Here is a 17,085-nt window from a genome sequence, read left to right on the forward strand (position 1 = left end):
AAATTAAATTCAACCTAAAAAACACCTTAAAATAAACCTAAAAGCCGTCCTTTCGTGCATTAGGCCCTTCATCCCCACCCACTGATCTTCACACGTGCTCCGTTGGATTGTTGCATGTTGAAAAGGCAATTGCTAGGGAAACATCTTCAATTCAATTGACGGGCGAGCTTTTCGGGCTTGACTCTATTCCACGTAACCGTTGACCAAGCACATGGGACCGCCGGGGGTCACAAAGCCGGTGTATAATTACATTCCCCACCAAACCAAATGGCCCAAATTTTGATGCGACTCAGATTTGATAAACTCTATTTCGTAAGTTTACGGTCCTATATGGGATATATCCTATCCTACAGATGAAGGTAGTGAACAAGTTAGAAAAGTTGCCATGACCACCAAAACGCCATAACCGTTGTGATGCCGACAAAAACGTGGGTGCACGAGGACCGCGATGCTGCACTTTCGTCCAAGGCACCTTCGTATACCATTGTGCTGTTTCCAAGAGGTGACGACGTTTCCGCGTTCTGCCCTTTTGATGATTTCTGGCTGCAAATTTCACAAAACGTTAGAAATCTGAACATTAAGAAACAAACATAAAATTGAACTCCAGTCTCCAGCTCACAGTAAACGTGTTTCCTTGGGACGGGAAGCATTTATTTTACGAGTATTATTACGTCAACAACAATAATAGAGTTTTGATGGGCGTGCTCTGTTCAATCTGGCAGAGCATAATTGGCCCCAATTTGCGGGTTCGGTATCAAAAAGCGATGCCTACAGGTTATAATAAAATGCGTCGGCAATATAATTGCCCACCGGGAGATGTAGATCTGTAGATGTGTAGATGCATTGAAATTCATTACCCGCTGTGACAACCCACAATTTATATTTCAGCTACAACGCCTAAAATAGCTAATGCCCGACCACTCTACCTAACATATCAAGGAGGCAGCGAGCCTTAACTATGTTTTTATTGTAAAAGCCATCTCAGTAGGTAAATGTTAAAATGTGGTTCAGCCGACATAAAAAGATATATGATGGCAAATGAAGGCTAGCGTTTACATTTACTATTTGCGGCTTTTGTCGACAGAACGTTTTTCTCATGATGAAAATTATTATTACCCCCTTGACGGTAAAAGTGCAAAACCAAAAAGTTTGGTAAAGTAAAATTAACCTGGTGTTGGGAGAAGGGCAAAAGGTAATCGTGTAGTCAGCATTGGCACATGTGAAGGTACTGGTTTTATCATCGTAGGCATAGCTGTAGGCGAGTGGGCAAGCCGTCTTAAAAACCTTTGAGTACGAAGAAGGCTTGCAAGTATCAGGTGTTGCATACGCGCCGCTGCAACAGTACTGAGGCTGACCGAAGGCCTCGCAAGCGCTCTTGCAAGCGACGCCACCTCCGCCGTCTGTGCTCATCACCTTGAGATCTGAAGGACACGAGTCATTAAGATCCACGGCGCAGCCCGTGTAGGTACAATTCGGCCCTGTGCCACCCCGAGGAACTACCAACATAGGGATGTTGTAACCATCCACCAAACTCACATCGAAAAAATCGAGACCACCAGCACCATCCAAAGTAAATTCAGCCAAAGTTGCAGGTGGAGCAGCGCCATTTCCTGAACATTCGAGCTTGCCGGAGCCACAATCCCCGGTCAAACATGAAAAATTACCGGAGGAATCTTCGGAGCAATGGGTTCTGCCCCAGAAACGACCACCCCATAATGTCGGCGCGGTAATGGTCTTGGTTTCACCTCTTTGGAGAGTGAAACCTGTCGTGGGAAGTGGTGGAACACCTGCGTTTGTGAGAATTCCAGGCCATACAACATACTCGCATTTGTTTACTATGGTAAAAGTTGTTGCTTGCAATCCTGTTTACAATGCAACGAAAATCAGTTCAAAACAACCCAAACTTGAATCCAAATGCCAAAAACTAATTTTAGAATTAATAAAATACGATTCAATGTTTCACGAACAGTACCTGATATGAACGAACGTGATAGAATAAGAACACAAATGGAAACAAAAAATGTAAGCTGGGCCATGAAGTTTGCAAGAAGAGCTCTTTCAATAATGCGAAAGAAGAAGAGGAAGCTTGGGGGACGGCCAAAATCCAGCACTTTTCTTCTTCTTCTTCTTTGGAAATGGTGGATGAGGAAGTGTGAGTTGTGCGGTGGCGATACAGAATGGGTATTTATAAAGGGGAATTGAGCTCTAAAAACGAACGTCAGATACAGTCAGAAAGATGAATGTGGGCCCAACTGTTTACCAGTTGAACAGCCTGAGCCCTGAGGTAAGATGAATGGGTCAGTTTCAAATAATTATGTCAGAGAAACAGACCTGAACACAATAGCTTAAGAATATCTTTGATTTCTCAATTAAAATATATCATTTCCCAAACCTTAAATGTTGAAATTTCCACTTGGAGTGAGCATGAACTAGTTGTTCTGAACTGTGAAGATTTCCGGGGCGCAGCCGTCGGCTTAAACGACCAGAGAACAAGATTTGTGCTGGAATTTTGCAGTTAGCAAACAAACTGCGCACGCCAGCTTTGAAGACTGAGATACGGTCGGAATTCATCAGTTTTCATGTTGTTAGGTGTGGGTCGTTGTCGCTAAATGCACACTCATCAGTCCAAGACCGTTCAAAAACCAAATTACGAAAGCAATTGAATTACTAATTACAAGTGATACGAACTATAAATTTCTAATTTCATTATGCGAGGCATTCGTCATGTATGCGAGGCACTCGTCATGTATGCTTTTATGTTACTTTGAACGCAAATAGTTCGATACAAAGAATGACAATCAAAACGTAATTCATTACGTTTATAACAAGTAATTCGACATGATAATTTCATTAGTTTAAATAAAATATAATGTATTCAAATGTAGGAAAAAGTTCAAGACATGGTGAAATATCAAGACAAGAGATGTAAAATATATCAGTTCGAACCACAAAATAAGCTAAGTAACGAAAGAAGCAAGTAAATGAAAAGAGTAATAAAAAATAAACATCAAACAATCAACTCGTTTTATTTTCTATTTTTGTTTTTCCCCTATATTTTTTTACTGTTCGGCCACTATTTGAACAATTTCCCCCCAATTTCATTGTCTCTTTTTGGAAAAACTTGATCTCATGTCTTGATAAGAGTAACAAACGAGTGTAACAAACAAAAAGGTCTCAAGTATAAAATGGGGGTAAAAACAAAGAAATGGTAAAGGCACAAAATTGATAAACTAAGGGAAATAAATTGGTAGGCAATTTTGAGCAGAGAAGTGGGTATATCCTAAGGGCCCTAATCATCTTAAAACATCAGGTTCAACATGCAGTCTCGATATGTGTTTAATCACAGGTTCTAGAACATCAATATTAGTCCGACACACTCAATAAAAAAATGAGCAAGAATGAAAAAGATTGCTCATTTAAGCTCAAATCTCACAAGAAAAAGATTTCTAGATAGAATCCTATGTTGAAAAACAGTCAAAACGTTCTCACCCAGATTTACCTTCTTATTATCGGTAAAGCCTTCTTTTGGTTGCTCAAAGTTCCTTTAAAAATCTGGCATATCTCGGTACCTTTCGGATTACCTCGAGGAGAGGTATGTTTATCTCCACTTTCTAGAGGACATCTAGAATTTCCTTTTCTTTCGCTTGCTTTTCTCGTTTCACCAACCTTAATGGAAAATGAGGCAGAACGACATATAGAGAGGGAGCAAGAGATGACGTGGAAGGGCCTTGAGTGGGAGGGGATGGTGTTTCATCTCTCTTTTTATCATAAGATTATGCAGCACCCCTCTCTAGGATCTCAGGGGTGATAACGGTGCCACTTTGGAGGGTGATGACACTCACATTCTCTCGTGGATTCAACTTAGTTTAAGATGGTAGCTTCCCCTGTGACTTTAATTGTCCCATAGTTTGAGCTAGTTGGCTCATTTGCTTATCCAACTATTGTAGATAAGCCTCGATTCAGTTTTGGAACTTTTCCTCGGATAGAGCCAACTGTTCGAAGATAGACTCCAATGAGGATTTCTGCAGTTGATACTACTGTGGTGGCGGTGGCCTTGGTTGATATGCTTGGTTTGATCTCGAGTTTTGCCTATAGCTGAAGTTTCGATGATACTTCTATCCCGGATTGTAAGTATTAGCGTATGGGTTATAAAGCCTCTAGGGAGGTCCCGAAAAATTTGCCCACTGCATTTACTTGTGCGATAGCAACTTCCTGTAACATCGAACAACAGTCTATTGGGCAGTCTAACATTATGCATATTCCACATAGTTTGATTGTTTTGATTTTTCCTGAAACAAGAGAATTAACCACATCAATCAATTTATCGATTTTACTTTCTAAAGAAAATGTACTTATCTTGTGAACCCGTCGAGTGGGTTCACTAGAAGGGCAAAACTATTGAGAATTGACAGTCATTGTAGAAAACAAATGTGTTCATAGGAACTCATCCACTAGCAGCATCAACCATCTTCATTTCCAAAGAAAGTAATCCTTCGTAGAAGTATTTGAGAAGAGTTTGTTCAGTTAATCCGTGTTGCGAACAGCTTGCGTAAAGTTTCTTAAAATGTTCCCAATAGTCATAAAGTGACTCTCTATCTTTTTGTCAGATTCTAAGGATGTTTATTCTTAATTCACTCGCCCTTGTCGTAGGGAAAAACTTGTTAAGAAAAAGATGAGTCATGTAAGCCCATGTTGTAATAGAATTGGGAGGTAAGTAAAATAACCATTCTTTAGCTAAATCGACTAAAGAAAAAAAGAAAAACTTAAAGTTTAATCTGATCCTCATATACTCCTTGTGATTTCATGCTTGAGCAAATCATATAAAATTGTGTGAGATGCTTATGTGGATTTTCACTGGGCAATCCATAGAATGTAGGAAGAAGGTAGATAATTCATGTTTTAAGCTGAAATAGAGTTTCTCCATGAGAAAAAATGATGTATAATGGTTGTTGAACGGCATGGGCCGCAACTAGTTCCTGAATTGTTTGATCCCCATCGAATTTTGTTCTTCTGGAACAAAATATGTATCGACATGGGAGATGGTGTGATGTATCGGTTATGACTGTTGTTCTTGTTTTTGTTTTCATTGTTTACTCTTTTGTCGAAGCATTTGTCTGTGAATTATACGAGATAATGCTTCGATCTCTGGGTCACAATCTACTAGCTCTCTCGGGTTTTGTTTGATCATAAATCGAAACAAATTATAATCAATACTTTTTCGAAGTCTCCAAAAATGAAGCCAATTTGAAAAGCATGTCATATTGTCAAATAAATAGTCCTTAATCTCAAAATAAATAATTAAAAATGAATGTAGAAAAGAGAAGAATGATTAATACATAAGGACAAAGGACCATCTAATGTTGAGAGGTTTTGATTCGGATTTTGGTAAAAAAGTAAAGGAAATGGGGGAGTTTTAATTGAAAGAATGAAGTAAACACAAAAGTGATTGTGGAAAAAAAAATTAAATCTAGAATTAGAGAAGAAAATCAATTGAGTAAAATAGTCTCAAACTTCGCTTTGCCTCAATTCATTTCGATCATTAAAAGAGATTTACTTCAGGATTCATGTCAGTTACAATCTACAAGGCCCAACTCTTACTTTTGTCTCCAGTAAACCGATATTTCCAAGTCAATCTTTGAAATTCAGTCCTTGTTTGGACTAACTAAGATAATCGCAATTACACCAAATCAGTTTAAAGTGCTGGAAAAGCCCGACTCGAATTATGTTATCTCAGTGATAATCGAATTCGATCTTAATTTCCCTTAACGATCGCCGCTAAATGTGTTCATAGGAAGTCGAATTTGATGTAAGTGATCATTTCTCCCAACTTTAAATCATATCAACATCCAAACCAATGAGTTCTTTCTAAAATGAAAGCGTTAAGAATTTTAAAGAAAATGCTGATTATCAATCCAAGTTTGTAGAAAATTGAGAATGATGTCCAAAGATATTAAGTGTTTTTTAATTCTCATGAAACGATTGAGTTATCACTAAGTCTTCGACTAATTGAGAAAATTAGCTAAGCATAACAAAATTCATACTTAGTGGATATTTATAACTTTCTAAAACACTAAAGAAAATAGAATAAAATAGCTCAGGATCAAATCTAAAAACATTCAAATAATAAAATACTAAATAATAAAGCAAGAATCCACAAATATTCATTTCAAATCCAAATACACCCTAAGAAATTTTCGTTCGTCCATCCTTCTAGAGAATGTTGACTGGATCGCCTTTTGGAAGTTGTTGTTGAATGGACCGTCAAAATCTGTCACGTCGGACATCGTCATGCCCATGAGTCTAGCCTTGATTCCAAAAAATAAACTGTAGAACTTGTTCTTTTAATGTTGTTTACCGAAAAATAAAGTCATGCACAAAATCAAATAAAAAAAATCTAAACAGTTATAATATATGCTTTTAAATAAATAAATTTTAAAATTTTAAAATCACTCACCAATATATATTTTGTGTTTATAATATATGTTTTTAAATAAATAAATTTTAAAATTTATTAATTGTGTGCTACATTCAATAATTTATAATAAATTATAAACTAATGTGATCGTTAATTTTAATATTTGGACTACTAATTTCAAATGTGTATACCAATTTAAAATTTATTTGGATATAACAATTTTCGGTAACTGTGATTTGTAGTGTATTAATTAAAAATTTCAGAAGCACAAATCAACAGCTTTATATTTTTCAAAAAATTATATTTTTATTTAAAATTTTAAAAATTTCTTTTAATCAAAACATATAGATTTTTTTGTTATTATTTAAATATTAAATTGTTAACTTCATTTAAAAAAATTGTGTCTTAACGAGTGTATAACATATGATTTAATTATTATTTTTTATTTATATAAATCTTAAATTCTGAAATTTTAAAAAAATATATTAAAACTTTTAAAATATATTTTCTTATCTCATTTGTTGCAATCAGATCAACCACTACAACTCATTCCTTCCGTTATCGAATTTTATTATTGATTCTTCCACTTTTCCATCATCGTAAATCTATAAATAAAAAAACAAATGAGAACGATAAAAAGATGAGATGTGCCATGAACTAAACTTTACAACTCTTACAACGAGATGACGACATAGTGATGTTTGACGACAATAGATGGAACAGGAGGAAAAGAATTAGATATTTGAAGAAATTTTAATGATATTTTTGAGAAATTAGATATTTTAAGGGTTTTTTTTTAAAAAAATTGAGATATTTAAGAGTTTCATGTTGAGAAAAAACTAATAAAAATTATACTTGTTAAACAATAAATGGATGAAGAATCTTTTTTGATGAACATTAATGATTCAGTGGACATGTCATCATACTATTCCAACAATGGGAGGTGGTGACTGTTGATAAGAATATTTAAGCAATCTTGATGCCTTTGCCTGCAACTTTTTAAAATCACATCAGCTGATGCAAAAGGCAGGACCGGCGAGTAGGAGCGGAGCTCCCTTAGGGCTAAAGGGGCCTCGGCCAAGAAAAAATAGTTTATATTCGATAAATTTTGATCTATAGTATTTTGGTTAATGTAAAACTAAGTATTTAAATTAAGAAATATAAGAATTTATTAGATATTTAATCAAATAGGAGACGAACTAAAGAATGATAATCTAATGCCAACAACCGGTTGGTCTAGCTGGATGAGACGTTAGATCCCTAAACCAAGGTTAAAGGTTCGAATCTTGACGATTGCGAATAGAGCAAACTGGGTTGGGAGAGTAGTCCTCACCTCTGCAGTACCTGATCCGAATTAGTCGACCAAAAGATTAAAAATCAGTTGTTATACAAAAAAAAAGTAATGATAATTCAATGTTCTCAATTTTTTGTTTAATAACAATTTAAGTCATTATAAATTTAATTATTAGACAAATTAGACATTATTTTCTGAATTGTAAGTTTAAATACCTAGCAAGACATTGTATTTTTCTTAAAAATTTAATATTTGGGCCCTTATCTATATCTAATCATGGATCCGCTCTTGCTGGAGAGAATATTTTGCCTTCCAGCCAGAAAGCCGATCATGGACCTTTTGCAAAATATAATGATAAGTCTCCTTTGTTACTCGACTGTGCAGCAAAAGTACTCCTAGATACTTACCTAGGTTATCCACGCAAGTGTACTCGAAACCTTTACTAACGTTGCTCCGAACATGCGCAGATATATTCTTAGAAAAGCAGATGGTGCCCGACAGAATACTAATGGTTTTGCCGTATGTGGGGGTGCTATCCGGGACCATGAAGGGCGATGGGTTAGTGGCTTTGCTCGTTTCATTGGCAAATGTTCAAAACTCTAGATGCGGAGCTTTAGGGAATCTTTGAAGGTCTCTCTCTTGCGTGGAGATTGTATTTGACCTCGTTTATCGTTGAATCGGGATGACAAGAAAATAAGTGGATACCACACCTAGTTCCCCTCCTAATCATCAAAATGAGACCCATTGAATTACCATATTTTCCAATGTTTGAAATAAAAAAAAATAATGTTTAAAAATATTTTTTAATTATTAAACTTAAAAATATTTTCAAGAGTAAACCCCTTATATTGTATCTACGAACATCGATCATTACACACATAATGTAAGACAAAAATAGTCAATATCACAATTTACTATAAATACCACAGTTTATTATAAAAATCAAGAATATTTATTATGTTTTCGAGTGTTTGAAAAAAAAATAATGTTTGAAAATATTTTTTTAATTATTAAACTTAAAAATATTTTAAAAAATGGACTCCTCCAAACCGGGGTCCTAGACGGTTGCCCCCGTGGCCTATGCTCAGGGCCGGCCTGGAAGCTTTGGCCGAGATTAGTGCTAAACCGGGGAAGAGGTATGCATCCTCGATGTCTACTCACGTTACTGGTTTCATGTAGAGATGTTGGTGGGTAATTTTTACTTTCGCTCCTAGAGAGAGAAACAGATTAGCGGATGGCATGGCTCACTTAGCTTTTGATTTTATTTTTAAAAAAATACTAGTTCTTTTAACACAACGGAGATACTCATTTCTCACGCTTAGTCGACTCTCTAACCTTAATTTATATCCGATTTAAATGTGTGTCTTAAAAAAATTCAAAGAGAAATTTCAAAAACTTTTTTGAAATGATTTTTTGAATAATCAACCATATCTAATCTGAAACTACCCATATTTTTCAAACCTAAAAACAATTTAGACACACATACTGGGCTTAAACCCATTTAGTTTGTTTGGTTTAGGGTTACCCTGCTAACATACCAATTATAAAAGGATAACAAGTGGGAAAGAAATATTACAAGATACAGTTCCTCCAAATTTGCACTATATAACTTGTTTTGAGGCAATAATTACACAACAAACAAGTTAGAAAAAGGATGAAATGACCGAATGGCAAATATCAGCCAGCCAAGATCAGTACACTTCAACGTTCCATTGTTCTGCTTTCTTCAAATCTCTCTTGTATTCAACCCAGTCAATACCTGAAACAAGTAAAAGTTAGAAGCTGGAATCATATTTTAGTGCAAATGTTGAAGTAAATTACCATCTCTGGCAGCCAAAGAAGTCATGATATCATCGATTCCCTTTTCCATTCCCTTGAGCCCGCACATGTAGACATAGGTGTTGTCTTTTTTGAGCAATTCCCAAAGCTCTTCAGCGTATTGGGCCATTCGTGTTTGGATATACATCTTCTCTCCCTTTTCATTTGTTTGTTCCCTGCTTATGGCATAATCCACCCTGAAGTTGTTTGGTGCCTTTTCCTTCATCTTCTCAAACTCCTGGGTTCAAACTATCATTTTTAAGCCAATATATTCCAGTACCAAGACAAAGAATCTGGTAAAATGTTAAGAGAGCTTGCCTCTGGGTAGAGTAGTGAGCTACTGGTGGGAACACCCAAGAAGAGCCAAGCCAATCCATTGTACTGCATTTCATGCCACAGGTCAAGTACTTTCCATAACTGACTAATCTTTTTCGAAACATTTCGATCTCTGACCTACCTTGTAGTCGTCGTGCTTTTCAAAGAACATCTTCCATAAGAATGAACGGAAAGGCGCAATTCCAGTTCCAGTTGCAAGCTGCCACAAGGAAACCAGACATAACTGTGTTACTAAATGCACATGCAAATGGAACCTAACATGTCTTTTGCTATATATGATAATCTTGAAAGAGTTGATATAATGTAGGTGATACCATTATGATGGTGGCATTTGGATCTTTTGGCATAAGCATCTCTTTCCCAACAGGTCCCGTGATCTTCACATCAGCACCAGGCTTCAAATCACCTGAATGAGACAATTACAACTCATAAATGATGTAAAAACACTTCCCCAATGCTTTCATTAAAAAATGGCAATGTCTACCGCTGTTGCATATGTTAAATTAATGCTGATTTTTTCCCCAAGGCTGCATAAGCATCAATAACAGAGGTATCAACAAGAAATTTGGAAAGATTACAATTATCTGTCATGCCTTAGCTTTGAATCAGTAAATGATTTTTTATGGTTTGAGGAGACAAATTGTTCATGTGCTAAGAAGCCAATATGCTGCATATTAAACAATCAACAGTTGATGAAGATTATTAATCAGATTTCTATCCTTGGTGGTCTCTTGTATATTTGTTCAAGATTGATCCAAGTGAGGGTTTTCTTGAAACCTCTACTTATGTATATATAGGAAACTGAAAAAGAATGAACTTTAAAATTCTTACACAAGAAATTTGAGCAAACTCCTTTCACTATCTCTCCTTGTTCGTTGGTATATACAAGCCTTTTGACACACAAGGAGACCTGCAATTACAATCACATCAGGATCAGATTAGATATCAGTCTGAATAAATAAATTTAAACCTTAAAAAGTACATAACATTATGTCCTTATCTGAAGGAATAAGATCCTTACGGTTTGAGAATTGCCAAAGTCTCCCAAAGCACTGCTAGCAATAGAGTACAATCGAAGTTTGTGGGGTTTCCCGTTCTTGTCAAGACCGTCAGCAAGGACACCGATGGACTGTCCTTCTCTGTACGGTACTTCCCCTGTGTCATCCAACTTCAAAAGATTAAAAAATGCATGTGCCAAGTCTTCAAATGTTTAAAACAAGCTTCTAAATCGTCGAAAGTTCACACCTTCAGTACTGAAAACCATGTGCCAAGTTTCTCCAGGAGCATCATCTCCGGTGATTTTAGTGTTTAGGAGGCACTTTCCGACGTAGGGTTCCTTTGGCTTGAACTTGTTAACAACGATACCTTCATCATCTTTCTTGGAAATCTTTTCTGCTTTTGCAGGAGCTTCTGTAGTGACCTGAGCTCTAATGGAAATCACATTTCCACCAACAGTGACATTCTTTGGGTACAAAATACTCTGGAGACGAAACTAAGATTTATGAGTATCAGAGTAAGTGAGTCAATGCAAAAATGCTTTCGTCTTAAAGAAATCATACCTTGTTGAAGTTGAGTCTTTCAGGGATAGTGATTGAGTTTTTAAATGAAAGAGAAGATGACTTGGAAGATGGGAGAGATACAGCTGCATTTACAGTCATTGCCATTGTTTACTAGCACCGAAAAGGAAAAAAACGAACAAGATGAAAGACACGAAAACAAGAGAGATAAAAGAGTCTGGGAGAGGATTACAGATTGGTTGGATGAGAGAGGTGGAGAAATTCAGTGGCAGTTTAGTGTCTATGGCTGGAAAGGATTGTCGTTTAGATTCTTGGGAGATGGATTTGTGGTCAAAGAGGCCTTAATCGTTAATGGGAAACTCCAAAAATTTATTATTGATACCAAATGCGAACCACTCAATTTTTGAAGCCCATTAGCTTTTAGGTTAGATATTTATGAAGCCCATTTTGAATTATATGGACTTATCCTTAACTACTATTTAGTAGAGGTAAATAAAATTCGACTCGACTTAAAAAACTAGTTTTTGTTTTAATTCGAATAAACTCAAAAAGATTTGAATCAAATTCATTTTGAATTGGAATTTCATAAACTTGACACGACTCAAAAAAATTTTAAATTCAAGTCGCGTTATAAAATATAACTCAAATTTTTTACTAATTAGTAGATTAATTTTTAAGTTTTAGTCAAATCCCTTGACTCAGTATGATATATGTATATCATATATGAAAAAATATGGACAAATGTATTTGTATTGTATATGGTTATAAAAAAATATTTAAATTAGAATCAAATAGTACCATAATATTATAATATTTATAATTAAACTTAAATATAAACTGAAACAAATTGAGTCAAATCAATTTTTTTTAAATTTAATCCGGGTTAAAAATATTTCAAATCAAGTTTGAATTATAAAATAAAACATCATTTTAAATAACTAAAATTTTTTGATTTAACTCAACTCGATCGAACATTCACTCCATCACTTTTAGTTTAAGTAAGCTATGATTCACTTGTCTAAATTCTAAATCCAAGGTATAAGTTAAATTTTACAATTAAAGCGATTTTTAAAAAAATACTCTTCTCATCATTATTTATCCCCCATTATCTTATAAGTTTATTATGGGTAAATTATACCTACAACCACTTAACTATTATCATTTTTCATTTTTTTATCACATGTCTTTTAATTTTATTAATTAGACTATTTAATTTTTGAAGTGTTGCTAATCATGCCACTTACGATTTGCATTTAATGAAAAGGTGACCCGAATATTAAAAAATTAGTAATATTAATATTTAAATATTCTATCAATTAAATTTTAATTTTAATTAAATTAAATATATTTAATCTCCAATTAGATTGTGATACATGTCACTACTGTTTTCTATGATTTGGGGATAGAATATTTTAAATCAACGTATTATAATCTTCTATTAACATTTGTTTACCGTAACTTCAAAAAGCATTTTTGTAGAGGCAAGCCTAACCGATTCAAAAGTAGTTAAGTAGTTAACTATTTCATATGATAATAAACCTTTCTTGTATCAAGCCAAGGAAATAGGACCAAATGCATTTTTTGCAATTTATTACTGACTATAAACACACTAAAAAAATAGCACAAGATCATATATACAATAATAGAATGGGAAGAGTTAGCAGACACATGAAAAATCATAAGAAATAGACAAAAGGCTAGGGTGAAAGTTTGTGAATTTCACTCTCAAGTTGCTAGATCTAAACCATCCATGACATCCAGTCTATTCGTTTGTGCATGCTTCAGTAAATTTCTTGCCCTAAAACTCCCATCAGGAGAGTTGCCAGTACTCCTACTTAGAGCCCAAACTTTGATCCTTTTGCTACTCCCTAAAGGAAATTCCTGGCTTTTGCTAACACCTGGAATCAATCTCCTTGCAGTCACCTTGTTTAATAAGTTTCTGTCTTCTTCACAAAGTTCTATCCTGTGGAGCTTAGTTCCATCTTTGAGGGATAGAAATCGCTGCATCTTAGAGTGAAAAAGCAAGCCTTTACTCGTCGGAGATCGAACCGGCTTAGGCTTGAATTCAAAATCTCTTTGTTTTGCTAAGCTGGTCAACTGATGAAGCCATGCCACCAATTCAAGGATGTATGCATCTGTCTTCTGTTTATTTGCGTGGTAAAGTGTCTGAAGGCGGGTCAGGGTATTGTTTGTGGATCCACTTCTTCCAAATTCATTGCTGTCAGACAAGAACAACAAGGAAACCACATTGTTATGATGTAATACCAAAATAATTCGATGAACTTTTACATAGACCAGTATTGCATGCGACTATGTACAAAGAGAGATATAGAGAAGCTTTCACTAACCCAGTATTTGCCCATTCTCCAACCCATCCAAAACCTTGATGTGCTCTGTTGCAAATTGCATCAAAAGGAAAATAAAACTTTACTTACGAAATGACATCAAAGAGACAGAAGTTTTGAAACCATTGCAGTTTAACCTACTTGGTAGTGTTCATGGCAACTGGAACAAGCCACTGTAGTTTCTTTTCCATCTCATCCTTAACTTGTGAAACTGAGCGCTGCAGGAAAAAAACAAAAGCAATTGCCTCAAGTAAAAAATTATGCTTAAGAATAAAAGCAATGGATTAAGGAAATGAAAACCGAAGTCTATTAGAGAAAAACGTACCTCTTCTTTGGTGTCAATGGACTGTAATCGGGACTTTAGAGATTTCTTAACACTGGGCGGCAATCCACGGTATAATGTGTCCCTGATATTAGGTGGAAGGTAGGCCGGGCGAGCTACCTATAACATATAACTTTAATTTAATCAATCTGCTAGGCAAACATGGAAATGATAAAGCAGAAAAGAGGAAAAGAACATAGACTCACAATTTTGTCAATCTGATGAATTATATTAGCATAATGCAATGCAAGCCCGGCCACGCCTAGTTTTTGATTATTTCAGTAGTCTCTTTTGCAGCTGATGCTGAGTCTGCCATGAGTTGAAAATTGTATTGATAGGACATAGTCAAATGACACAAAATAAGGCTCCCTACAACAATAATTTGATAGGAGTTGAGGCTAATATGATTACCTCCAAAGGCTTCTGAGATTGCTTGATGCATATAAGTAACAATATCAACAAACTTCTCTACGATCTGCAATGTAACAAAATTTACAATCAAGAAGGGTTACATAATGGTTGATTATGGCAACAAAAACATATATTTCATGTACATAAGCCAAATTGAAAGCTGTTAATAATTTTTTTTCCATGAGCAAAATAGCTTCCAAAATATTTCAGGCCATTGAAAGCGTTGACAGTCTTAAAAATCAACCATTAGCATTCAGCAACATTGAAAAAGCAGTATAGAGTAGGGTGAAGGAGTAAAAGACTACTGCATTGAAATGCCAAAATCTTTATACAATTGATTGTTGTGAGCAAGCAGTTATAACAAGCAGCTCGCAGTTATATACCTCTTCCAAAGTTCTAGACCAAGAGATTTCTTTTTCAAACTCCTAACAAGCTTCTTTTGTTGTTTTAAATCACTTTGTAGAATCATGAGATTTTCTCCTGCAATTAAAAAGGACCAGTTAATAAAGTTGCTTTAGTCCAGGTTAGCAGCTCTCAAGCTTATATAAAATACACAAATAATAATTGGGAACAAGCAACTAGAAGTTGCCAATAAGAGAGATTCAACTACAGTAAGTTTCTTCCAGAGCTAAATTGAGTAAATGCTGAAAAATATAGCCACACCATATCGGAAGTGAGAAGTAAATGGAGCACTCTAGCAGTGTATAGGCCTATGTTCAAGAATCGTACATGCACCTTTTTTAGGGAGATTCAGGGACTCCAATTCCTCCAGCTTTTGCCTAACATTTTGATCAAATGTGTCCTGAGCATTCAATTCATGGTACAATTCCTAAGATGTAAAAAACCATCAAAATCAGAAACCAATAAAGAGTTATAAATAATTCACATAGACGAGCAAATATATTCTTGAAAATGAAATTCTCAAGGTTTAATTTAAGTGGCTATGCTTCATTGCAAAGAAAATTAAAGTTTCTTTCGTTTAGAATATATCATGGTATTCCACGCCATTCATACAACAAAAGCATCCAAAAGTCCTAACGTATGAAAAAGGAAAAACATAAGAGATAGAGAGGCAAAGAAAACAATTAAGGGAGGATAAACTTACAGAGGTATGCTGAGCAAGAGAAGTTAGCTCTTGTATCGTCCGGTCTGCATCAGCTCTATCTTGTTTATGAAGTGAAGTCTCTACATCTAGTCTGACAGAAATGCAGTAGAGAGAGAGGTATTTCTCCATCAGTAAACATCAGCATTATAAGCTGAATGTAATGCTACCTAGAGAACTACCTTACCTTGAAAAGTACCGGCCAAGGTTGTGCCATTGTGGATCTTTACATAAATCCCCGAACCTTATTACTTCGCGCGAAAAATTATCCAATTCCTCCCTAGAATTGCCAGAGAATTGAGTGTTATAAAAAGAGACTAAAGTAAGAGAACTATTATATAGAGAAAAGGCAAATCTACCTTTTGTCAGATGCTGCAATACATTGCAACTCCTTCATGTTTGTAGAAACTAGCTTGTGCACCCCTTCTGATTGTAAGACCTCCTTTTTCAGGAACTGAATGTTCTCTTCTGAAAGTGACTGCAATAAATTTGCTCCTTTAGCTATTGTGTTAGCCACTTCAAATGCCAATATGGATATCGTATGCCCCCTTGAAGCCAGACCGGTAACAAAGCCAGTACCGGCATTCAAATTAGACATGCTACTTCCAAATGTATCAAGAACGTCGACTGCCTTTTCCAGGCCTACAATGCCAGCTCTTCCTAGAAATGAATTCCTCTGGGAACCCTACAGAAAGAAAAATAAATAAACATTGTAATTCATGCCATTATTCTTTATGAAAACAAGCATATATAGAGATAAAAGTACAATATAAATAAAACTTTAATAGCTGGCAATTCAGTAGACCAATACCAGATCATCAGGAATATTTCTATTCCATGGATTGACATGAATTTGGTTACAGACCAAGATTTCTTTTATCTCTTTCGGTCAAAATTGACATCATTGCAGTCCATGAATTGCCGACCTTGGAAACTCATTACAACTAGAAATGATATGTGTCAAGCAAACAATACCTTGGAAGCAGAAATCCTGGAGGGCGTTGATGGTTTCAATTCCCTGGAAAATTGTAATCCCAAGTCACCAGAATCGTGCCTCTGTTGTACTTTGTCGAAACCACTGCCATTGGCATCGGAATGTGATTTGAATTCACTTTTTGCTTACCAAAGCTCCTTTTGGACTTGAGCTTCCCTGAAAATCCTTTTGTAGTCTTTCTTTCAAGCTTTGTATTAGGCTCGTTTATTCCACCAGAACAAAACACCTCCCATTATTCTTCAAACACTTAAGATTTTCTATCAAACAACACCGCAATTTATATCTGACAGAATTTAACTGGGCAAGAGAAAAACCATCTTTAGTTTAGGCTTTGTCTGTTAGTGTGATCTCTGGGGAAAAATTGTAATTAATGATTTTCCAACAAAAATCTGTAAAAAGTTAAAATCAGTATTCCTTTTTCCTTCATATATAGAAATAAACAATCAAAACCATTGGTTTTACCAACCAAGCTTCAAAAATCAACAGAAACAAAACAAAAGGAAACGGAAAAAGAAACGTTTCAAGTATATG

The 17,085-nt window shown here is 35.3% G+C and overlaps 2 protein-coding genes and 1 pseudogene across 2 annotated transcripts; all 3 read right to left on the bottom strand.

The window, feature by feature from the left end:
- Positions 1–300: 300 nt before the first annotated feature.
- Positions 301–2,151, bottom strand: LOC120168191 (pathogenesis-related thaumatin-like protein 3.5). Its single transcript, XM_039176993.1, has 3 exons — positions 1,973–2,151; positions 1,169–1,862; positions 301–543 (listed from the first exon to the last, which is right to left on the bottom strand). The coding sequence occupies exons 1-3, from the start codon at positions 2,034–2,036 to the stop codon at positions 372–374; spliced, it is 930 nt and encodes a 309-aa protein (XP_039032924.1). The 5' UTR covers positions 2,037–2,151; the 3' UTR covers positions 301–371.
- A 7,128-nt stretch (positions 2,152–9,279) lies between these two features.
- LOC120168195 (ferredoxin--NADP reductase, leaf-type isozyme, chloroplastic-like) lies at positions 9,280–11,700 on the bottom strand. The gene is made up of 9 exons (XM_039176996.1): positions 11,423–11,700; positions 11,109–11,343; positions 10,885–11,018; positions 10,695–10,773; positions 10,178–10,269; positions 9,985–10,062; positions 9,846–9,908; positions 9,531–9,765; positions 9,280–9,468 (listed from the first exon to the last, which is right to left on the bottom strand). Exons 1-9 carry the CDS (start codon positions 11,525–11,527, stop codon positions 9,401–9,403), a joined length of 1,089 nt encoding a protein of 362 aa, XP_039032927.1. The 5' UTR covers positions 11,528–11,700; the 3' UTR covers positions 9,280–9,400.
- A 1,306-nt stretch (positions 11,701–13,006) lies between these two features.
- Positions 13,007–16,679, bottom strand: LOC120168237 (annotated as a pseudogene).
- Positions 16,680–17,085: the final 406 nt, after the last annotated feature.

Source organism: Hibiscus syriacus, unplaced genomic scaffold, assembly GCF_006381635.1.
Source record: "Hibiscus syriacus cultivar Baekdansim isolate YM2019G1 unplaced genomic scaffold, ASM638163v2 tig00111715_pilon, whole genome shotgun sequence".
NCBI classification, from domain to species: Eukaryota; Viridiplantae; Streptophyta; class Magnoliopsida; order Malvales; family Malvaceae; genus Hibiscus; species Hibiscus syriacus.